Source organism: Strongylocentrotus purpuratus, unplaced genomic scaffold (genome assembly GCF_000002235.5).
Source record: "Strongylocentrotus purpuratus isolate Spur 01 unplaced genomic scaffold, Spur_5.0 spur5_scaffold_12, whole genome shotgun sequence".
NCBI classification, from domain to species: Eukaryota; Metazoa; Echinodermata; class Echinoidea; order Camarodonta; family Strongylocentrotidae; genus Strongylocentrotus; species Strongylocentrotus purpuratus.
The window spans coordinates 4,970,670-4,996,538 of record NW_022145597.1 but is presented as its reverse complement, the minus strand read 5'-3'; the positions used below and the strand labels follow the sequence as shown (position 1 = coordinate 4,996,538).

At 37.4% G+C, this 25,869-nt stretch overlaps 1 protein-coding gene across 1 annotated transcript in view; it reads left to right on the top strand.

Annotated features, from left to right (window-relative positions):
- Nucleotides 1–7,142: 7,142 nt before the first annotated feature.
- The window catches only part of LOC591940 (sushi, von Willebrand factor type A, EGF and pentraxin domain-containing protein 1), a 127,345-nt gene continuing 108,618 nt past the window's right edge, over nucleotides 7,143–25,869 (top strand). The window contains exons 1-4 of the mRNA XM_030981650.1: nucleotides 7,143–7,944; nucleotides 20,856–21,321; nucleotides 22,274–22,408; nucleotides 23,756–23,885. Coding sequence (XP_030837510.1) covers nucleotides 7,878–7,944; nucleotides 20,856–21,321; nucleotides 22,274–22,408; nucleotides 23,756–23,885 — 798 coding nt within the window. The 5' untranslated portion in view covers nucleotides 7,143–7,877. The remainder of the gene's footprint in view (nucleotides 7,945–20,855; nucleotides 21,322–22,273; nucleotides 22,409–23,755; nucleotides 23,886–25,869) is intronic.

Here is a 25,869-nt window from a genome sequence, read left to right as displayed (position 1 = left end):
TTAATATATTTGTCGGTAATTGGTGGCCTCTACAGCCTCCCCACTCCCCCACTGAAAAAGATCTAGCGACGCCCCTGATAACGACAGACTTTATACACTCGAGATAATTTTTGCAAGTACTACTGATGAAATACCGGACCACCGCCTTTGTGCATTGTGCGGCATTAAAGCTTATACAACGTCTCACGACTTCACAGATCACTTTTCTCTAACTTCTAACCAATCAGAAGGCCTATTTTTTTCCAGGAAGTGCCGGTGGACATAAATGCGCCAAATGTGGTTCTCAAATTGCAAAAAAAAAATCCCTACTCTTGGAAAGGGTAGGAGAAAGCAAATTTACGTCATATTACTCCAGTAGGTGCCTGAAAATGCGTCTAATTTGGTTCTAAAGTTGCGAATGCTTCTTACTCTGGGAGGGGGCTAGAACCCCCTCCCAGACCCACCCCCGCTTGGTCACTCCGCTCCCTTGCCGCTAAAGCCTCGTTCTGTCACTTCATCGTTTTACATATATTTAACCCCATGCCATTTTGTGCCCCCCCCCCCCCCCCCCGGTAAGAAATTCCTGGATCTGCTACTGATGCCCATACCCCTTGAGCTTCGGGGGCTCCGCCCCTAGACCCCACTTTGCGAAACGTTCAGCGGGGCCTGCATGTTGGAGTGGGGTGATGCAGATTTTTTTTGTTGTCAGCCCCCCCCCCCAAACGTTTTTGCTCATTACGCCACTGTAGGCACGTTAATATACATGTAATATGTGCTACACAAGAACAAAATATTATTTTTGATATAATATTAATATTAGTAGTATTAAGTGTCATTTTTATTTTTATTGTTTTCTAATGATTACCGGTATTATTATTATTATTATTATTATTGATATCTTTACTGTTATTATTATTGTTTTTATTGTTATTATTCATTTTTAGTATTATTGTTATTTATATTTGCTACCTTCTCCCCATACTTTTAGTCAATTTGACCATTATACAATAGTGATTTTATGTAGGGGAGATCAAACTAGTTATTTGGTTCTCATGAAGTCATCCATGTAATGAACATTGTATCAGGTGACGAATCATACCAAGAAGTTTTAAGAGCTGGAATCCCAACTGGCAACAAATTGTTTCAAGCAGCTGCCGTTTTCTAAGGTTGTGCAATAGAATCTACAGGTGTGCTGTAACCTTTGATGTCCGAGGTTCGAAGCCGCCGACATCATTGGAAAGCTTCAGTTGTGATTTTTCTCAGAAAGAAATATCGTTGTTGAGCACCATTTTTTTTTTTTTTTGGCCCTCAAAAATTTGAAAAGTCACACCCCCCCCCCTCGAGCACAAGGGGAGGAGGCTCATCTCCGAAAAAAGGTCAAGTTAATGTGTTTTTTCCCCCAGGGGAGGGGGTTGGGCCCCCCTGGATAAGCCAGTGATGTTATATGTCAGATTAGTGCCCACACACTCCTAGTCGAGTAAGTTTGATTAATATTTCAGACAATATTGCTCCATTTCCTTTCGCTTGCCTCCTGTAAAGGTAAGCACTGTGTACCTCTCAGACAAGTGGTATATAGCGAAAAGTAATTATCATTACAAAAGCCCATTTCCCTTTGTATAAAGTGACCCGTTACTTTGCAGCTAGGCAGGAATCTTTTGTCTACGTATCTGCATATGATCCAGTTAAGCACATGCCTGACATATTTTCTCCTGGTGGCATCGAAGATGGTAAAAAGGGAAAGAGCTAGATATGACTCCTTCTCTTATAACTCCTTGATCATACAAAGGAAAACGCAGTTAGTAGACAGACACATTTCTCAGCCCTTAGTTCTAAAAGTGTTTAACACTTTTAAAATTCTGCAATTTAATGAACTTGATGACTGCCTCAAATTTATCATTGAAACTAACATCACGTCACATAATTGTCTAGGGATTTTTCTAGGCAATTTGGGTGTCCTGTACGAACCAATTGCACTTGTTTAAAGACATGCTAAATTAATTATACTACTAGAAAATGTTTAAATCCAATTTTCAAAAAGCTGCTGTTGTCCAAACTTTTTAAAGGAATTATTTGCCTTTGCTCTGAGAAACTGAAATGAATCACTTCCTACTCTTCTATGCAAACATGGTAATGAATTTAGTTAATTTCTTAAATGTACATGTACTGTGGGTGTAATGAAAGGTAGTGTTAAACAAATGTAAACATGCCGTTCTATGTCAATGCTATTAACAATAAATCTTTTTCTGTATAATTGCTTTGTAATGAAAACAAAGTCAGTGTATGTTTAAAAGTAATGACGAAAAGGTGTACTTATAAATGAAAGTATTGTTGTTATTGTTATATGTGAACAATTATTTCTCTATGTTGCATACCACGAGAAGGTGTTTTGATTTAGTTCCCATGAATACTTGAAATAATACAAAGAGGAATTAAAACATTGTGTCGTCTGCCATGAAACAGGTGTACAACGTTTGTTCTTTATTTGTTCTTCCTTCTGTTGTCGAGATGAATGACGCCTAGTTTTAGCAGCTGTTAAATAAAACATTGGACCACACTACTACTAGATTCAGAGAGAAAATTGTTGAAATTATTTTGAAGCTTAAGCCACTGAGGAGATAACACTTGTACAAAATGATTACCCAAATCGAGTGAATGTATGGATAGTAAAAATGTAGTGAAAATAGAGTGAAAATTCATTCTTCTTTTTAGAAAAGCACTCGAAAATCAATCAATATTCACTCCTAAGCAAGTGATCACTGACCTAACTCCCGGGGGCGTTATTTTTAAAAGAGGTCTTGATTTAACCCTAACCCTAACCCTAACCCTAACCCTAACCCTAAACTTTACCATAGGCTCAACACGCACCTAACCCCAATCTGTGCCGCAAAAAAAATAACGCTCCCGGGGGAGTGAAAATTCACTTCTTTTTAATTCATTTTTCAGAGAGTACCCCCACAATATATTGGATATTATTGGTATTTGGAGCCTTAGCGGGGTTTGGTTTAAAATGTCATTATATTGTAAATGTATGCAGTTAGTCCTTTGCCAGTTTCTTTCAAAATACAGTCATTGTTTGCGCAATAATCCACAGGCTGCTCTCTAAACGCATCCCCAATAAAAGTACAAAAAGAAACAAATAACATACGGTCATACCTGTACGTGTATGATGTAACACAAACAGTTTCTTACAAAGGTGTCACTCAATGCTTCCACAAATGAGATCGTTGCGATTATGATATACATGTACCTGATATAAAACCGGTGTGAGTTGTAGCACTAAAATACAATGTACTTAAAAAATTAATAATATTGTAAATGTGCCGCGTAAACAACATCGTTGTAGATTATACTACTTTTTTGGCGGTGAGGGCGGGGGGTGGGGGTGGGGACATTGGAGGCTTTTCATTGTTTTGTTAATTGATGTCAATAATCAGGGGCGTAAATCCCGGGGGGATGGGGGGGGGGGGGCTGCACCCCCCCCCTGGTTTGAAGTAGGGGGAATGGCCTGTACAATCATCCCCCCTGATATTACCCAAAAAAAAGAGGAAAAAAAGGAAGAAGAAGAAGAAGAAAAAAATGTGGTTGTTTCGATTGCAGCATAATGCATGAGAAATGAGTTATTTTGTTTATGTATAGCCTACACGTATACAGTATGTCATGATAAGGAAACGTGAAGGCTTCCGCGCTTCGCGCGAGAGGGGGAAACTGAGTTCAGATAAATAGGGCTTATTAAGAGTCGAAAACGGTGCAACGAATCGTCGTCTTTCTATAATAATTAAATCAAACGTCTAAGCTTTTCGCGCTTCGCGAGGGAAGGGGAAACTGAATTCAGACGAGAATTAAGAGTCGAAAACAGTACACTCAATCGTCTGCTTTCTCTAATAGTTTAAGGAAACGTCAAGGCTTCCGCGCTTCGCGCGAGAGGGGGAAACTGAATGCAGATAAATAGGGCTTATTGAGAGTCGAAAACGGTGCAAAGAATCGTCTTCTTCCTATAATAATTAAATCAAACGTCTAAGCTTTTCGCGGGAAGGGGAAACTGAATTCAGACGAGAATTAAGAGTCGAGAACAGTACACCCAATCGTCTGCTTTCTCTAATAATTTAAGGAAACGTCAAGGCTTCCGCGCTTCGCGCGAGAGGGGGAAACTGAATTCAGATAAATAGGGCTTATTAAGAGTCGAAAACGGTACAACGAATCGTCTGTTTTCTCTAATAATTTAATGAAACGTCAAAACTTCCGCGCTTTGCGCGGGAAGGGTAAAACGTATTCAGACAAAGATTAAGAGTCGAGCACGGTTTAACAAATCGTCTACTTTCTCTTTTAATTTAATGAAACGCCAAAGCTTCCGCGCGGGAGGGGGGGGGGGGAACTGAATTCAGACAAGGATTTACAGTCGAGAACGGTACAACAAATCGTCTCCTTTTTATAATAATTTAATGAAACGCCAAAGCTTTCGCGCTTCGTGCGGGAGGGGGGGGGGGATTCGTTCAGACAAGGTTAACAGTAGAGAACGGTACAATTAATCGTCTTCTTTTACTAATAATTTAAGAAAACGTCTAAGCTTCCGCGCTTCGCGCGGTAGGCCTATCACCCACACACCCCTAATGAGCGAGTGTGTGTGCGTGTGTGTGTGTGTGTATGTGTGTTTGTGCGTGCGCGATCGCGCTTGCTTGCGTAAATTAGTGTGGGCGTGTGCTCCTGCTAGTATGTGATGGCTATCGCCGATCATCTCCCCCCCCCCCACTCCTCGGTACGGATTTACGCCCCTGTCAATAATCATTTGGTTTCGATGTGTAATTAACATCGATCTGCGGTATTAACGTAATTGTTTTTTCATCGTCTTTCTTTCAAATCTTTATGCTTCTTTGTTGCTTCTAATTAGTTTTTATCAAGGACGGAGATCTTTAGTTTCATTTTCCAAATTGCATATCTCCTTTGTCCAAGGTTTAATTGGTCCTTTTATTTCTTCATAAAGCATTTAGCTCCAAGTGTTATCAGTTTAGCTAGAAAAACAACACATTTGGAAGTACTAATCAAGTGTGAATTGTGGTACATTTAATTTCTTGTTGTCGAAACCGAAAATTGTAAAGAGTATTGGATTGGATGGTAGAATATTACATTTGTTTGACCGGAATGCTCTCTATTTCTGCACATAAGAAGTGAATACATGTAAGTCATGTATTGTTTAAATTAAGGTCATAATTCTAACCGTCTAGTGTGCTGTTGAACTTTAAACACAGAAGGAATGTTTCGTCGTAGAATCTACAAAACAAAACTCACTAAATAGTCAAATTACATAAACACGGGGATTGCAGAGTAATACCGAAATACAACATTTGTATGCAATCATAACAAGAATAAGACCAAAGTAAATATATTTAGAAGAAGGAATTAGAAAATGAAGAAGGAGAAGAAGAGAAAGGAGGGGGAGGAGGAGGAGTAGTTGGATGTCGAATAACATGCAACAATCCCAATTCAAGAATGTAGATTTTTACAACATGTATGAGGCAGGGGCGTTCGGTAAAATAGTGGACGGGGAGGGCGGTAAGAGGTGGAGTTGCTCTAAGGAGCACTATTTTTTTTTACAATTTGTGAGAACATCTTACGCGGCGAATAAGCGGTGGGGGGGGGGGGGGGGGGGTTTGGGGTAAGTTTTTTTTTGTGCTCAACGGGGGGGGGGGGGCAGGACACTCCTTTTTTTTCTTTAAAACTCTAAAAAAACACCTAAAAACACCCCCTGTTTGCGAAGGGGGGGGGGAGGGTTGCGTTTGAACACCCAAAACACCCCTCGATACGCCAATGCCAGACCGTACTTACAAGTTACAACCAAACAGAAGAGACTTCAGGATTTATGTTTTATCAAAGCAGAGGGCTAGGTAGGGGGTTCACCTCCACCGCTCCCCCCCCCCCAAAAAAAAAAAAGATAGATAAATGAACAAATAATAATAATAATAATTATTATTATTATTACCATTCAAAATCATTTATTATAAAAAAAATATTCGGGTAAACATCATGCGACTCCTATTTCAATAACGACATTGTCTTTCTATATTTCTTTTCATATATTAGGCCAATTTTATCCTGCCCATTTATCAAAAGGATCTGGAAAATTTGCAAGCGGTTCAGTATTCGAGCAAAACAACGCCTGGCCAGATAAAAGTTTAGTGCTATTTCGCCAACAACTTTCAGTCGCAAGTGTATTCGCAATCCCCTGAAAAATGAAAAATCATAGCACATTCCATGTAAATACCAGCTGGCAAAATTAAATGGAAATTCCACGACCGCGCCTAAAACTTGGTACATGTAGTAGTATGTCGGGCCAAGGAGTTTTAAGAGATGGAGTCATATACGTAGACAAAAGATTCCTGCCTAGCTGCAAACTAACGGGCCACTTTCAAAGGGAAATATGCTTTTGTAATGATAAGTACTTTTCGCTACCACTCGCCTGATAATATGAGCAGTACACAGTGCTTACCTTTACAGTAGGCAAGCGAAAAGAAATAGAGCACCATTTACAGAAATATTAATCAAAATTACTCAACTGGGCATTGTGTGGGCACTAATCTGACATCAAACATCATAAAGAACTGCCCTATAAAAAAATTTCATGAGCCGGAAATAATCGGAAAAGTTTCAAATTGCAGGTTTTAGGATTGTAACACTTTACTATATTTCGCAAATTAAAACTGCTATTATACAATGTAGGCATATTTCTTGACACGATTAGGTTTTGTATTCATATTTTATCATCTGTTCGATTTTTCCCTTGTTATAGTTCAAATAAAAAGTGAAATATTAACGATATCTCTTTGTGAAAAAATTACTACTTAAACTTTCCAAAGATACTGGCGGCTTCGAACCTCTAACATCAAAGGTAAGAGCACACCTGTAGATTCTATTGTGCAACCTTAGAAAACGGCAGCTGCTTGAAATAATTTGTTGTCAGTTGGGACTCCAGCTCCCCCTTGGCCGGACCTAGTCAACGTCACCTCTGGCCTTTACTCATTTCGTCATCAAAGATAGATTAGCCTATAATATAAACAAAATATCTTAATTCAATAGCATTCCGTGTTTGTGGGAATAAAAGAGTTAATACATGTAGCAGGTAGCTTTGCATAATACATTACCTTTCACGAACATGAAAAGGAAATAACAAGTAGTTAAGAAGACACCATCATAGGTGAATGGTAGATAGTGTAAACGCGTTTTGATTTAGATGAACTTGAGCCTTTTTAATACTTTTACTTTTAATCAGGAAGTGTGGGCAGGCAAAGAACAAACAGAGGAACTTCCCTCGTTTCCTCCACTCTCATTGCCTATAGCCGCTAAACCCAAACCAAAGAAGACCAGCTACATTCAGGCTTAGGAATCCACGTCCATGCTTCGATCACCATGCAGCGTCTTTAAAATAGACCCTCAAACTGACTCTTAAAATTCGTGAACAACGTTTACTTTATTGCGCTGTTCGTGACATATCTACCAGGCTTTCTAACATCATAACGGAATCGGTGAACACTCATTGTGAAGGATAAAAAACTGGGGAAATTATCTTCCTCATATTTCAGCGAAACGACCGTATCAGATAAATTTTGAGAGCACACAAGATACGCGCATGTACACTGGGATCTTAACCCGGTTATTGGTGTGTGAGGCAAGGACATTAGTGGTTTTTAGAGGATCAGATTTCGGTGGTACATTTACATAGCAGAGTGAAAACATTAACAAATTCAATTGCTTTCTTCGCACTGTGTAACGTGGATGGATGCCTCGCTGTATAATCTACCGATGATTCACACTGAATTCGGGGACTTTAATAATTATTGCATGATAAGATAGAAAGGAGCAGGTTTATTTGATAAGTGTTTCACCAGGGCACGACTGGGTTATGCAAAATGGCGTCCCGTGCCAATTTGATTGTTGCCTGTGTATTATTAGCGGTCACTCTTCCTCTGGTTCTGGGTAAGTTTAGAAATGATTCCATATTCAAATCAATGTTATTTAATAAATACTAATATTTATCTTTTCACTTAAACAGGGTTTTTCAATAACGAATATGATTGCTCTTCCAAGGGGCCCTGTCTTTACATTTAAAAAGACATAAAAACATTACATGAAACGTAAAACGATAAAAATATAAACATTAAGAAAGAATATGATTAATATGCATGTTAATTCAAGACCATATACTAAGCACATTATATACAGTCAGAAAAACAAACGCGTTGTACATAATGCAGGACTGAAAAGACCGGTCATATTCGGAGGAATATAACTGATATAAGAACATATTTAATATAGCAACATCATAAATGTTGTCTCAATCTTAATGTTTGCATATTATCATAACTTAACATTGTTAACAAGGCAGTGATCATGCAAACAGTGCATGGGCATTAACAATTTTGCCTATTTTATACAAGATAAAATATAATAGGCCTACCACTATCAATCAGTCATTATGATGGGCAAATTAATCTTCGTCTCATTGTTCAATAAATGTTTTATCGAGAGAAGTTTAGATAATTGCACATTCAATTTAGTTCCACTCAAACAGTAACATATGACAAAAGTTACAATAGAGATCAATATTTTCAAGCAAAAGATTGATAAAAAGGGTAACATTTATTGTATGTAGATATTTTTTTTAAACAGTTGACAATACTCAAGAAATATCAGCACATAACATGTGGAAAAGATTGGGGGTTGATTTAAAGATGGTTGAGATCTGTGTACTTTTAACCCTTGTAAACAGAAGGAAAAAAAGAAAAATCAAACAATATGGTTATAGAGAGAGAAAGGGAGAAAGAGAGAGAGAGAGGGTAGAGAACGCCCGGCATGTTTACACCAACAGTATATGTACATTTAAGAAATGAATTAAAGTTCATTACCATGTTTGCATAGAAGAGTAGGAAGTGATTCATTTCAGTTTCTCAGAGTAAAGGCAAATAATTCCTTTAAAAAAAGGATGTTGGACAACTGTAGCGTTATAAAAATTGAATTTACACATTTTCTAGTAGCATGTCTTTAAACAAATGCAATTGGTTCGTACGTGGTACAGGATACCACAGAGGAAATAGGAGAAAGAGGGGAAAAGAAAGTGGTCAGGAAGAGAAAAAGAAGAGCAGTAGGCATGGTAAATTTAAGCTGCATGCCTTTACACTGCAAGCAAAACTTGTCGATTTTTTCTCCGTCACATTCCGGTGTTTCGTCGGTAGTTACATGAAACATAAATTTTGGGCACTTTGGCTCGACCCCCCCCCCCCCCCCACACACACTCAGTATTATTTAGGTTACGCGTTACTAGGACATAATAACGTGATTATGAAAAATGACGATAAGTATTGCACGAAATTGCAATGAGTTCAAAACGTTAGTTCATTGCTTTCACATTTGGCTGCATGTTCATCAGCTGGGCTGCTGGAGTTAGATTCGTCCGTTCATGACACCAACCAATCACATTTAGACTAATTTCTCCAGTAAATTATATAATAGATAGAATGAGAGAATGACAAACATCATGTGCATAATACATACTACTCCAATTAGCATACGAACTTCATGATGAAACAGTGATGTTATGCTTACTATTAATGTATGTATCAGTGGCAATGATTATATCGCCTCGGTAAATTCTGTCTGACCATGGTCTGAGCCCCTCTCTGGTATTCAAAATATTCTTGCGACCCCATTTTACCGTTAGTAATTTTTTTTTGTCGTTTTCTTTGATTATATTGGTGAATTATTTATATCTTTGATTATCTATATTCCTCCACGTCACTGTTCGTTATTGGTAATACCTCAACCTAAAACACAATATGTGTATTTTGAGTGTAACAAGAATCGCCTTCGAAACTTCTGCATAATTCAAAATAGTCGCACTTATTGCAATATTTTAAAAATAGTTTACCAAATATAGATTTGGTTAACTATTATTTAAAAGCATTTAAAAATGTATAGTAAGGTAATTCTCCGAAGAAAGATGTCTAATCTTATTTTATTTTCTTCAGGATAGATGGCTTTTTATTAAATATTGTTGTTATTATTGTTATTATTACTATTATTGTTATTCACAACTTGGTATCAACAATTTCATGTTACAAGTTTGAATGAATCAATTTTTCTATCTTTGCTTGCGGAAGTATTTTTTCTCCACACTCTGGGCCTATTTAGAAAATAAACTCGTAGTGTTATGTTGTGTTTTACTTTGTTTCCAAGAGTAATACATTCCTAAAGAAATACGATTAATTCCAGGTATATGTTGGGTCTATTATAACACGAACACTCGCTTAAAGGGCAATCCAACCAGTGTAATAAGTTCATTTACAAGAAAGAAGAAACATAAGTGAACCAGGGTGGTGAAAGTCTTAAATAAATCAGACCAATAAGAGAGTTGTGGATGTTTGAAATATAAGATCACTTTAACTATGCGAATCCCAAATTGGCAATTTTGTCAGTGTATTGTGACTACCGTTTGTCGTGTACAAAATATCCATAATTTCTGGTTTTCTCCCAAGTGTCTCTCCTTTGTAGCACTACTCAAAATATTATGGATAACTCCTCTAAAAAAGTGACTCCAGAGACATACATTAAAACAAACTTGTTATTTTGTCTCTTGGAACAAGTGGGAAAGTTGTCTGACACTACATCACAGTCACATTACCAATTCAGCCAATTTGAAGTTTCCATATACATGTATAGGGACTACAACTTTCAAAAGTTCATATTTTCTTATGTTTTACCGATTATGTTCAAACTTTCACCAGTCTGCTTCTCTGATTTTCTGCTTTCTTGTTTTGTTGTTTGATCTTGAGGTTGGATTTCCCTTTAATGAAACTGTTTTCATATCCATATTTCATCATGTTTCAAATTATGTGAAATCGGATTGATTGCATTTTTGTCTGAATTGTTTCCTTATTGTGTAGAGATGAACATTTAGGACAAGTTTTTCCTGTACTTTTCTAAAGGGCAAACCAACCTTTGTAAGAATGTCATCTATATGAAAGCGGAAATAATAAATAAACACAATCGCGAAAAGTTAAAATAAATTGGACCGATAATAAGAAAGTTTGGATTGTGAGACCACTAAAGGTTAAATGCAAGTCGGCAATTTGGTTACTGCATTGTGACGTAGTCGCGTATAACTCTCTCGTTCGTCGTGTACAAAATACCATAGATACCATAGATTTTCGTGTGTTTTTTTTTCTTCTCTTAATTAGCGCCTTCTCCCTTGGGCATTATTTTAATCATATTGTGGATGACATATACACTCCCGAGTCATTGATTTACATCTTAGTCACTTGGTGTGTTAGAACAAGTGGACTAGTTGACAGCCACTTTCTTATATTGACATGACATAATGATTCAGCCAATTTGAAGTGCCCATAGTGATTAAAACTTGCAAAAATTCATAACCTTTTATTTGTTTGTCTGATTTAGTTCAAACTTTCACCAGTCTGCTTTTCTGAGTTTTCTGTTTTCTCTTAAGAGTATTTTGCTATCAAGTTTGGGTTAATAAAGGAAACTTTATTATCGATGACGCTTTCCTACACCATGATTTTGACTTTATCTTTTCCTGAATTCGCTAAATTAAAAATAAGTAACAGATTATTGTTTCTTTACACTATCTTTTTAGAGGCTTTTTTTTATTCAATTCCCTCCCCCAATTCCCCGAAACAATGTGCCCGTTCGTTTATGCTTATGCCAACTTTATTATACTTAAAACTTTATGTTTTGTATTTTAGGCTCAAACAATTTAGGCCTAGGATTTCATCGATTCAGCATTGAAAATAAGATCCTCTAATTCTTTATCATTCTCCCCTAAATAATCTTTTATTTATTAGTATTTCATTTGCCTCCCTATGCATTCTACATTTAAATAATCCATTGTCAACATACACCTCATGAAGTTAACCTTTTGTCCAAATATACGATTTCATTTCCTGGATTTTTTTTTTCGTTTGGGGGGGGGGGGGGGCTGGTTAGTTACAAATGAAATCTCTAACCATGATCAAATTAGATAAGTTCTTAGTTCAATTTTGTTTTCATAATTGGGATAAATGTAAGTGCATGTGTTTTTGTCATTTTACAGACAACAAGTTAATATGACGTTGCCCTCCAAAAGATAAGCGGCTTTATATAACCATCACGTACGTGTATTGTCCCTGCTGTATAATACTAATCCCTGTATTTCAAATTTGTGCCCTTTACAAGTGATTTCCTTTCGGAAATGGTTTTCCGTCCAATGAGTTCAAGGTTATTTTTATTCTTTCAAAGTGTTTTGTATCTGTTGATTCCTTTTGTATAATACCATTGAATTGTGCTTTCTGTTTTACAACGTTTAAGTAATTCGCGCCAATATAGACGTGTAGTAGCAGGGTTTTGGTCTGTCCTATTCATCACAGATGAGTTTAAACCGTTTATCCCTTTTTCCCTACTTGTTCAAATTTTTCGAATTCATCTCAGAATTATGATGAATTCAAACACAGTAAACTACAAATGAAATGAATTTACATATTTACACGGATAGTTGATAAAAGAGCTAGTGACAGCAGTAACATAGTGCTGGTAGAAGCAGTTCTAGTAGGAGATAAAGTAGTCGAATAATTAGTAGTATTAGCAGTAGTAGTACTAGTAGTAGTAGTAGTAGTAGTAGTAGTAGTAGTAGTAGTAGTAGTAGTAGTTGGATTATTATAATTATTAGTAGTGTTAATAATAGTAGTAATAGTACTGGCCTAGTAGTAATATATGTAGTTGTAGTAGTAGAAGAGGTATTAGTGATATCGATGGTAGTAGTGGTACTGATGGTAGTAGTATTATTATTAGTAGTAGCAGTAGTAGTGGTTGTAGTAGTAGAAGTAGCTGTCGTTGTAGTAGTGGTAGTAATAGTAGTGGTAGTAGTAGTAGTAGTAGTAGTAGTAGTAGTAGTAGTAGTAGTATAGTGGTAGAAGTAGCGGTAGGAATAATAGTAGATGTAGTGGTAGTAACGGTAGAATTAGTCGTTGTTGTAGTAGAATTAATAGTAGTAGTCGTAGTGGTGGTAGTAATAGTAGTGGTATTATTATTATTATAAGTAGTAGTAACAGTAGTGGTAGGAAAAGTAGTAGATGTAGGTGTAGTAACAGTAGTAGTATAATTTGTGGTAGTGGTAGTAGTAGTGGTGGTAATGGTAGTAGTAGTATTAGTAGTTATTGTTGTAGTAGTAGTAGTAGTAGTAGTTATTGTTGTAGTGGTGGTAGTAGTAGTCGTGGTGATAGTAGTAGTAGTACTAGTAGCAGTAATCGCAAGGACTAGAAGTCTGAGTAGGAATATTAGTACTAGTATCGATCTTTTCAAAGTCCAAATTCCCAACATTGATTATCGATTGGTGCGTTTGTTTGCGTGAGTGTGTATGTGCGTGCGTGCGCATGTGTGTTTATATGAATCCAAGCATTTGTAATAATCGGAATATACATTTGTAAATGGGCAAACTTTATTTGATAAATACTTGCTTGACAACTCCCCCTCCCTGCACACAACCTCCTAAGGAGCCCGCGCCTTGTAAGTGATTCGCGTGCTCACTACCGCCCCCTCCCCCCAAAAAAGAAACAAACAAACAAAAACCAAAAAAAAAAAAATCCTGGCTACGCGCTTCATGCCTCGAGGTTGATATTATAAGTTATAATACTTATTTTTATATCTTAGGTAAACATATACAGTTTTTGGATCTGGGTTCAAGAAAAATTTATGATTATTTTATAAAAGTACTACAGCAAAAGTATGATTTGCAGCTAAGGGATGGGCAAAATACTTATGATTTTTATTTGTTAGACCAAGTATTACTATATACTAAAACAACGAGAATTTCAATTTAGATTATTGCATGGACCCATATATATTCTAATGAGCTTCTTCATAGATTTGGTCTTGTTGGTGATAATTTATGTTCGTTTTGTAAACAGGAAATAGAAACATACAAATATTTATTTTTTTCTTCCGGGACCGTTCAAAGGATAATGATAATAATAATAATATTAAGCTTTTATTCCCAATACATCGATACAACAATGTGTCTAGGCGCTTTACAAATGTTTGCTTTCGTCTTCTTTGAGCATGGCTGATCTTTAGCGAAACGGGATAAGTCTTTTGTCAACTATGTTTGTTGCTACGGCAGGCAGCCAGCCAGTGAAAACGAATTCGTTTAATCAAATTATGGAAATACAAGCATTACTTTAAACAAACAGAACTTTGTTATTCCTGGCTCATTTTTCCTGATTGAGGTGTCATATGAAAGGGCAGAAAATGAACTTTCTAGAAATGTGATTTTCTCTTTGAAATTCAGATACCGCCCGCCAAATGACTTGTTGGTACCCTCTCTTCAAATTGTTTTTAATCACTCATGCGTAAAATATGCGTCATATGAGTTGCATCAAATGAAAGAGGGTGATCTAAGCTTTACAAATATGTGTCATTTATTAATCATTTTAAGTGTGATTAAGTTATGATAAAACATCGTTAATTATCGGTTCCTTTTTTTCTGGGACGCACTGTATAGACTGTGAATAACATGTACAATTGACTTATAAATTATGTTCATGTACTTTAAGTTTACTTGTTACTCAGTTATATATGCTGCAAATGGGTTTTGTTTAACTATGTTTATGTATAAGCAATTAATACTGAAAACCTTTATTTATTTTATTCAATTGAATGTTCTCGTTTGTATTACATTTGGAGGAAGAAAACAAAATTACTATTTAATTAAAAAAAAAGTGTGTATGCGTTCTGAGGGAAGTGAAAGTTACAGGAACACTGTCAAAGAAAGAGAAACTAATCTCGAAACCCCAAATACCGCTATGTAATTTCTTACTTGAAAGGGCACTTAGCTTTTGAGTAGCTAATAGGACGGTTTATGAAGATTTACAGGGATATACTCTTTTGTGCTATGCCTAATTTCATATCTGGTAATAAAAGCTGATGGGGTTTCCGATGTAGCATAATTTTAAGTAGGCTATATTAACATTTTAAGAAGTGCAGGCTGCAATGAATCTTATAATGCACATTTACACTAACAAACAAACAAACCAACAAAAAACAAGAACAACATATAAATACAAAGGAATACGTAAAATCATTCTGAGGTTACTAAGGTTACTTTGCAAGTTAAGGAGACAAATTATTTTCTATACAGTTGTAGTGTCTCTAATAACGGCTAAAAGGTCCCTCATTTCGGTACAAAAGGGACTCTTTGTAAAAGCACTTTATAATGTTTGTTACATGTATTTAAGTACGAAATTGTAAAATATGAGCATGCTTGCTATTTTTATTGGAAATTGTCATTTTATGTAAATCGTCCCCTCCCTTCGTCGCTCGGTCTCACCCACTCTCACCTACTCTAGGAGGAAGAGATAGTGGAGGGGGGGGGGGGGAATGTAAAGATTAATACGCGGGATGATGACACTCTTGGAACCAGCCGGTAAATGTGCAAAAATTGTTCAGCTCGAAAGAATTTTTTCCTGCAAGAGGAAAGTGTATTTCTGGTATATCCTGGTTACCCAGATAATAACAACCCTATACGGATGCCATGAGTGATACTGTATCCTTCCTATTCTATGAAATAATAATATTATTGGTCAACTTGGTCGACTGAATATGATAATGAGAATTTATATAGCACGTATTACATTTATTACGAAATATTTTTTGCACAGAGTGTACTGCCCTTTTCTCTCCCTCTCTCCCTCTCTCTCTCTCTCTCTCTCTCTCTCTCTCTCTCTGTTCCCCCACCCTACTCTCTCTCTCTCTCTCTCTCTCTCTCTCTGTTTCCCCCACCCTACTCTCTCTCTCTCTCTCTCTCTCTCTCTCTCTCTCTCTCTCTGTTTCCCCCACCCTACTCTCTCTCTCTCTCTCTCTCTCTTACTCTTTCACACTTTCTCTTTCTGTATCGCTCTGCCTTATAACAAGAGACTGGTCCTGACCCAATTTGTAGCTTGTAGGGTGAACCCAGTGTGAACCGACCGCATCCTTACCAAAAAAATATCGTTGAACTAAATGATTTCTCATTTCCCAGTGAGTCTGGGAGGGGCAAACCTGGCTGGTTGCACTTTTGATAATCGTCTTCCTGAGATAAATACTCGATCCAACATTTCGCCCTCTCCTCACAAATCTTGATACGAATTCCGCCACATCTCAGCTTTAAAAAAAAACATAATTAACAAAGTAGCGAGGGGGATATAGATTCGAGGAAAATGTGACCACAACTTTGATTTTTAAACTTGCTTCTAACAGTGCTAACTGGAAACAAATACAAGTATTTGAAGGAGTACATATTAGGAAGCACCCCATTCAAAGATGTGCTGAGCTAAGTTGGTGTCATTATCGTTGTTAGCTCCTTATAAGAGAAAATGTATTAACAAGCCAGCATATAAATCTAAAAATCTGATTCTAATACAACTACTCTTGGGACTACCATCCCGGTCAACAATCATCGGGAAATTACCCTCTAGACAACTGCCCATGATCTGAGTCCTTTGACAGCTTCCAACATGACCGCCGGATAACTAACCCTGGAAATCTGGGGGAGTACTAAAAGTTTCCATAACAAATAATCGTTTTTATTTTTTATATTTTATTAATACAAAAAGTATTTGTCTGAGTATAATTTTTTTGTTGTTGTTGTAATATACAATCAAATATGTGTGATTCGGTTGTTGAGGAAGCAGTGATGCTATTTGATATTTCGTGAGAACAGAACATGGAGTAGAAACCTTCTCACGTTGCCGAACCCTTCTTAAAGACCTTCAGGAATAGGTCATATCTTCATTATCATATCCGGTTTTGCAGATGCATTGATCACTTCCCTCGTGTACTCTGACAGACCCTCGAGAGATACAGGGCATGTAAGCAGTTCACGTGAAAGAACTATACGCAGGAGTGGTTTTAGAATATTATTTTGGGGAGGGTCTTTAGGGGTCTTGGGGTTCTTGCATTCATCTTACATGTATTATAGATGTGACAGGATAAGCTTTTTTCCGCCCCCACTACTGGAACTACAAATGTAAGAGAACTTTGGCGTGACGGATACGGGGCGGATAAATATAAAGCTAGGGGTTGTACAGGGCTGGTCCCTTATAAAAAAAAATTCAATTTTTTTTTTTTTAGCAGATGTTTCTGCATTTATTGATCAATCAGATATAAAATATTCAAATAACAATAATAGTATACAATATAATTGATTTACATAAAGAGTGACAACTTAATACTCACAAATAAAAATGCATAATTGAAAGCTTGAAAGTATGGGGGTAAGTAAAAATAATCAAGATAAATGCAGAGGCCAACTATCATAAGCAAAGATGCCACATTATGGTATGATTTTGTTCCCCCCCCCCCCGAAGGGGCTGGTTGTCCGGGTCGTCTTCCAAGAGTACCTATTTGCGAAGGTTTTTAGGTACATAATGTCCTGCCACGTGAACAGCAAAAAGTGGAGTGACGATAATGCTATAAGTAAATACATATTTCATGAAATTTCAAGAAATAGAGAGATTAATATGAATACCTCCATAATCATACAGAGAGAGAGAGAGAGAGAGAGAGAGAGAGAGAGAGAGAGAGAGTGCACGCGTTATGGTATGGTGTAAGCCTATTCACGTAGATTCCAACATAAATCCAATGAAGAGGACAATAGATAAGCTGTTGAATATCGTCAATTCGTGATATGAAGATTAGCGCTGAAACCACTTAACAAAATGGCATGTCATTTCAAACATAAACATTCATTCTCTCATCGAGTGGCTTGTATTTTATTTAGCTTGGCATGCTTGTTATGACGATCGTTTTCCTCATTAAAGAGTTTTTCCGGATCTTTTGCCTTGAACTGGGTAAGATTGATCTATTTCTAGTGGTGACACGCTTGTGATAGATCAATATCACCAACATCTAAGCCTACTTCCTGTTACATGATAAATAATCTCCTTGTCGACCTTAAGTACCAGAAGGAAGGAAGTCGCATGAAGACCAGACTCTATAACAGATCACGAAAGTCCCGCTTTACTGGTTTTTAGTAGGGACTTTTAGATTCGCCCGAAGACATTGTGGATTGCTACGGTTGACGTCCTCTTAATGCACTGCCTTGAATGGACGTCACAGCATCAGTCCACGCAAATCTAAAAGTCCCTATTAATTCGGGTAGTACGTACGTATTAGTAGTTACAAGTGATATACAGGTATCGCCTGCTGTCTGCTAATGGATGGTTATAAAGCTTCCTTTTGTTTTCTGAATAGTGGATTATTCAAGAACCTATTTTTTCGCTTTTCGTCTTGAAAACTTCCTACCAATTTGACTCAAATGAAAATACATAAGGTCCGTGAACATACGTGTGTCACGAAATGGAAAATGTGATTTTATTTTTAGGAGTATGTTCAAATTGAAAGGAAAAAAATGTATTAGTATGTATTTCTAAATATTCCACACATCAATAATCATCACCACAGTGGAAAGCGGGTGATTATGTTCATAGTAATTTGAGAATACTGAATAAAATATTAACTTATTTCCCCCTACATATTGGTACAACTAATATACAGTTAACAGCTATATTATTCATAACCCTTGTAAATTTGATGTTTGAGGGTCTTTTTTCGTAACTCAAGAATGAAGGTGGATTGAATATTTTTAGATGTTAGTTTTAATATGGCACGTTCTCAAGAAAAATTAATCGGGACAAATCAATCTTTCACATACTTAAACAAATTATAAAATGTTGGTTAGGGTATGAATAATTTAGCTGTTAACTGGCAGTAGGTATGATATTATGGTTAACATCAGAATTGCAGTGGCATGGTGTGGGTCCCTTCAGACTTCATGAATAAACATTGGTTTACATGTACTAAGTGGTTAAAATAATCCATTTTGGCCACCGTTTAGAGATGAGTGTGGGCCATAACATCGTCTTACCATGTAATATTCAAGGGAATTTAGCGACCATAGACTTATTGATAGCGGCTATAAAACAGAGATGTTCAAAATTTATATTCTGCCGACTAACTTTGATAAATTACATTTCTTTATGAGAAGAAGCGCAGCGATGTGCAGGAATTAGAGCGAACGAGCAAGAAATGTTGCTGAAATAACATTATTTTCCGGTTTTGTCCTTCTCACTTTTGCACATCAGGTACCCCCAAAATGCCCTATTTGACAAAGGACAAGTGTCCATTTATTTTTATAATAAGTGTCCTTTTTGCTCTTTTTTTACATCTCTGGCGAGTACTCCTTTTCAGGTGCGAGAAATTCCCCTTTTCTCCTCTGATATTTTTGCCCTTTTTATACTTTGACTCGTGCCCCTTTTCCCATTTAATAAGTGCACTTTTTCCTTCGTAATGAGAACCCCTTCCCTTCTCTTAAATGCCACTTTTCACCTCTGATAAGTGCCCCTTTATTTTGACACGTGCCCCTTTTCCTTTCTAATAAGTACCATATTTCCTTCGGATAAGTGCCCCTTTTCCTTTTTTATATGACCCGCTTCAAAAGGCCCCTATGAAAATCTGATATGTACCCTTTTCCTTCAACAGATTCCTCCTTTCCATTCTCTTCAGTGCCATTTTCATCTCTGATGATTGCCCTTTTTACTTTGACACGCGCACCTTCTCCTTTCTAATTGTCCTTTTCCCTTTTGATAAGGGCCTACTATTCCTTTCTCCATAACATGCACCTTTAATTCAAGGCGACTTAGAGCCCACTTTTCTTTTATTTTCACTAGAGCTCTCTTGCTACACTCACTCGTATGTATAGATGTTATAATTAGGTTACTGAAGATCTTTTCAGTCTTTCTTCGTTAGATTGTGCTCAATACTCATCAAGGTTCATTTTTTGTTTCCTTTATAAGATGTAATTTTTCGCACTGATACTTCACAAATCTTTAAATTTTGATCGCTCGCTTCACTCGCTCAAAAATTAATATTGAGACCATCACACCCAACTGCAAAGTATGTTGCTTAAATCTTGTATCACGTAAAAAAAAGAAACAAGCATTGATGTCTCCCCGGTAGCGTAATCACAACCATGACGATGTAGGGATATATACCAAACTCTAAAAGTGGGGTATTTTTTTTAACGATTCCCTCTTTTCTAGAAAGTGCCCTTTTGGAAGACGTGATGCGGATTTTGTTCTGACCCCCAAAAGTTTTTGCTCATTACGCCACTGACGGTTAGGGTCAACTATTTAATTTAGTGTATCTCTATCACCCTATATAACCCTAACCAATGCCTAACTCTTATCATAAAACTTACAATAACAACTATCTTAACCATAACCGTAATTATAACCCTACACCTAATCACATCCTAACACTATCCCTTACAGTACACTAACCCTAACCATAGATAAAATTATGCCCAGTAGCGAACGCATGATTTTTTCGAAGGGGGGGGGGGGAGGGGGGGGGGGTTAAAATTTAAAAATCGCGCCGAAAATTTCGCAACGACTCAGCGGCTGGGTGAATAGGCGGGGGGGGGGGGGGGGTGGAAAGAGCACACTTTTTTTTTTGTCCCGGAAATTGGAATTAAAAAAAATAAATAAAAAATTGAGGGGGGGGGTTAACCCCCCCCCCTCCCTGCGTACGCATCTGGATATGCCTACTGTTACTGTACTGTCATCCGTATTGCTACGGCGCAAGACTGGGTGTCATCTTAAGCAGGGAAGTGCCCTTGAGATCTTTGTCCTCTGGTAAGAGTTGTTTTCCCAACGTAAATTCCAGTTCGGATAGATTGGGACGATTGGGACGACACGCGACCAGAAAATTGTTGCGAAAGGCTTTGAAATTTGGTCAATGTTACGATTACAAGTTACCTCTTAAAAATTGAAGGCTCATATTTTTTTCTTTCGCCTTTTATACAGGTGAGAGTGAACCCCGGAACATCAATGATTTTGCTAATTCTGAAGACCGCCTAGTATGGGCTGAGCTGTTCAGTTCGCCGGGTCGCGAAGCTCGAATCAACAGTTTACCCGTTAACTTAATAACCCCTGGCGACGTCACCACGACGTACCACTACCGAGCTAGCAATGCCCAATTCGTTGGCATTGCTGGCGACTATGCCAATAGAACTGTCTTCTGGTCCTCAACGCTCAACAGGACTATCTACAGAGGCGGGCTAGATGACGGGTCCGAGGCAACCAGTCTGTTTACGGGAACATCGACATCTGTCGAAGGACTGGCCGTTGATTGGATGGCGAAAAATGTGTACTGGGCTGACAGTGCTTACGACTGGATTATGATATCGGATTACAATGCTAATTATCTTAGGATCCTAATCGATACCGGATTAGAAAAACCACGCGGAATCGTGACTTTCCCACAAAAAGGGTAAGATTATCGATATATCGTTTCTCTACTCAGGCTCAACTTGTAATTTTTCATGTGGGGGGGGGGGGGGGGTCATAAATTAACATTCATACCATCATGCTCAGTGGCTGCCGGGCTCACGTTCAATTGGGCAAAAAGAATTTCCGTTTCGGTTTAATAAAATTTGGAGTGGACTATTAGGCTATTATTATTATTATTATTATTATTGTTATTATTATTATCCCACCAACCTGCAAAGTATGTAACATAATCAGTATCTTGTACTACGTAAAGAGAGAACAAAATATTGCTGTCATCCCTGGTAAAGTTTAATCACAATCATGACGATGTAGAGGTATATATACCAAATGTTCACAGGAATAACAAAGTTCTGTTTGTTTAAAGTAATGCTTGCATTCCCATAATTTCCGGGCCTGAGTAGAAGTAGTAGTAGTAATAGTAGTAGTAGTCAGGCGCGTACACAGGGGGGGGGGGGGGGGGGGGGTTTGGGGGGTTAAACCCCCCCCCCTTTGGTAATTTTTGTGTGTAAACCCCCCCCCTAAATTTCCCTAAACCCCCCCCCCCTTTTGGAAATATTTTGGGCCAGATTTTAAAACCCCCCCCCCTTGAAAAATCCTGCGTACGCCCCTGGTAGTAGTAGTAGTAGTAGTAGTAGCAGTAAGCCTAGTAGTAGTAGTGGTAGTAGTGGTAACAGTAGTACTTCTGCTACTACACCTTTAGTATTAATTCTAGGAGTAGCAGCAGCAACCGCAGTGGTGGTGGTGATAGTTGTCTTAGTAATAATCCTGATGCTACCATTTACAGTATACTTTTAATGGTTCATATGATAATTATCAGCTCAATGATGGCTTTGTTCTAAAAAGAAACCGATGTATGTTTATGTAACATATTCGTACTAAATATTGTAATCTCGTTCATTGACTTTATACACAATCCACAATTTCTGTTTTAGATATCTATTCTGGTCAGATTGGGGAGAGGAAAGGCGAATTGAGAGGTCAACGCTTGCAGGAGAAGATAGAATGACTCTTGTTAACACCAGCATACACTTTCCAAATGGGATTACCGTGGACAGCCAATCAGAAAGGTACTTTATTTGGCGTGCCCGGTAGAAGGACGTTATCAGTGGAAGTTTGGTTCCACTTTAGCGATCCCCTGCCTAATGTCCATTTGCCGGATGTCTATGATATATAGCGTAATGAATTGTTCAATGGATATGAAATAGTATAGTAATAATGACCAATACTCTCTATTTACGATAGATTTTCCTAATAAATAAAATCACAGTCTTTCACTCGAAATGCATCAGAAGGAAGAGGAAATTGCTGTTTACCCAATTGGTATATATCGACTTCAGCTTGATGCTCGTTTGTACATTGTGACTTGATTATTTGAAATCCAATACCGGCATGTACTATCTAATCTTGAATAATATAATGGCTATTAATAACGAGTCTCCAACTGTTCATATCATTATCATTATTAATGTATGTGCCTCACCGCTATCAGGTAATAGGTTCGATGTCATTTTACGTAGGTTTGTTTGTCCGAAAATGAAATAGGGTCGGTAATTCTGATAATGAAAGATTGTTAATAATTCTTAAAAGAAAGAGTTCATAATTCCGAAGATTCATAACTCTAAAAAATAAATAGAATCCTGTATCGTTTTACCACTTACGGGATTATGAATGCTGTATCATTTTCAGAATTATGATCCGCTGGTATGGGAAATGTGTGTTTCAGAAAAATGAACCTTCGGAAAAATTCGGGGAAAACCCTCTGCAGTCAAGCACAGTCAAAAGGGCAAATCATTATGCTTTCATTAAACACATAAATGATCGGTTATCTCTTATAATTACATTCAAACCCAAGATATTTGACCAAACCAAGATATTTGACCGACCTTCTGGTTTCACCCCCTCCTGACAGTCCTGCATCGGCCTATGTATTCGGGGTCGTCGATAGACAGGTTGGAACAAAGCCGGGGGGGGGGTGCTGTTAGGATACCATTTTGCATATACAAGCAGGCGGAACAAGCAACATTGCAAAATAAATGAACAATCCCCCTCCCCCCAAAAAAAAACAAACAACAAACAAAACAAAACATAAATAAGCAAAGAAAAGAAATACAGCACAACAGACATACATAAAAGACAAACTAACAAAAATAACGAACCAACTAACTAAACAAACAACCAACCAATAAATGTGATTTAAATTATTTCAAAAACACCTTACAGATTTTAAATCAGTCAAGGGAATTGATAAAGAATACTTAGACAAAATAATAACTGTTTATCTTTCGGACTCTAGAAACTGGACATTGTCGACAGAAATTCTTGAATGGCGGTGTCCAAACCTACTTCAGTAACGCTCCTGATCCTGGATGTCTTCTGATATTGTGAAATCTTACCATTTCTCTTTAACTTTCCAGAGTTTTCTGGGTAGATGCTCTGCCCGAGGGAAATCGAATCGAATCGTGTAGTCTAGATGGATTAAATCGAACGCTCCTCATTGAAATGGCACCAAGAATCACACATCTATTTGATCTGGTCATAAACGGGGTAAGTGTCCCTGATGTTTCAATTAAATTCTTTTTAATCGATAGGATTTCGTGAATGACGGTTCAATGACGTATACATTTTGACATGTTTGATGATGAGGGTGATGAATATTACGATGATGATGATGATGAGGATGATGATGATGATGATGATGATGATGATGGTGGTGGTGGTGATGATGATGATGAGGATGATGATGATGATGGTGGTGATGATGATGATGAGGGTGATGATGATGATGGTGATGGTGATGATGATGATGGTGATGATGATGGTGATGATGATGATGATGGTGATGATGATGATGATGGTGATGATGATGATGGTGATGATGATGATGATGGTGATGATGATGGTGATGATGATGATGATGATGGTGATGATGATGATGATGATGGTGATGATGATGATGATGGTGATGATGATGATGATGATGGTGATGATGATGGTGATGATGATGATGATGATGGTGATGGTGATGATGATGGTGATGATGGTGATGATGATGATGATGATGGTGATGGTGATGATGGTGATGGTGATGATGGTGATGGTGATGATGATGATGATGATGATGGTGATGATGATGATGATGATGATGGTGATGATGATGGTGATGATGATGATGATGATGGTGATGATGATGATGATGATGGTGATGATGATGATGATGATGGTCATGATGATGATGAGGGTGATGATGATGATGATGATGATGCACAGGTGAGGTGGAACACGAATCATGACGTGAGACTTATTACTTCATAACTTCATTTACTTTGTAAATATTAATTGTATATACCGGTAGTCTATATCACTTTTAAATGGTATTTCATACTAATACCAGTAATAATGTACAATATTTTTTTAATTTTTTTTATTGTGGTATAAAAAACATTGTACATGGCAGCCTTTCGGCTGAATTGAGTGCAATTTACATAAGTGATAACACAAGGATACTGCACAAAATACAATAGTATTACAAAGTCATTAAAAATAGTACATCATAACAAACAATTATAGGTACACCTTAGATCAAAGAATATCGATGGTGGGATAACGGAAGTGGGTAATGGATGTGGAAAAATAAGTGTTTTATGATATGACTTGAGAAAATTCATAGGAAGAATATAATAGTTGAATAAATTATGATCAGTGCAAAGAAAAATTATCTGTTTTGCATGCTTCAAAGTAGGCCTATTGTCATATGGGTGTAAGGTACATGTATATGGAGAATAAAATGGACATATAATTCACATAAGACGAATGGAGAAATTATAGTTTCACTTCCTATTATTGGCTAATAGAGAATATGGTTGGTAATGCAATATTGAAATTAGTATAATCCGTATAAACAAAACATGTACCTTCAGTAAACAATATAATTTATCATTCAAGCACATCTATAAGATAACAATTTGATTTACGTAAATGCTTAGCATTAAGAACAAGAGATCTGTCTTTACATTATTCCAGTTTTTAATTGAGTAACCTCACAATGAAGGGGAGTGCGCTCTTTCTGTAGCGCTCATTTTTGCATTTTATTTCTGAATAGTCTTTAGCGTTGCGCAGGTTGCGGAAAGTGCGGGAAGCTCGCGTAGGGGGAGCCAGTGATAGAAGGGGGACGTTTCCTTTGTGAGGTTACTCGCAAATTTCTTTAACCTTTCCCTCCTCTCCTCCAGTGTGGGAAGGTCAAGAACATTGAGGGCATCATCATAACTCGTGTATCTTTGGCCAAGCATGAGGCAACACGCTCGTTTCTGAATTCTCTCTATCAGTTTCTTGTCTGCCCGAGTCAGACCTGAATGCCACACAGGTGCGCAGTATTCGACTTTCGGGCGCACGTACGAACAATACACAACTTTCAGATCCTCAACAGGTAGCCGAAAACCTTTCAAGATACGCATCATGTGTAGCCTCATGCTTGCCGCCTTGAGCATTTCTGTGACATGATATGACCATTTTAATTCCTCCTGTACAAACA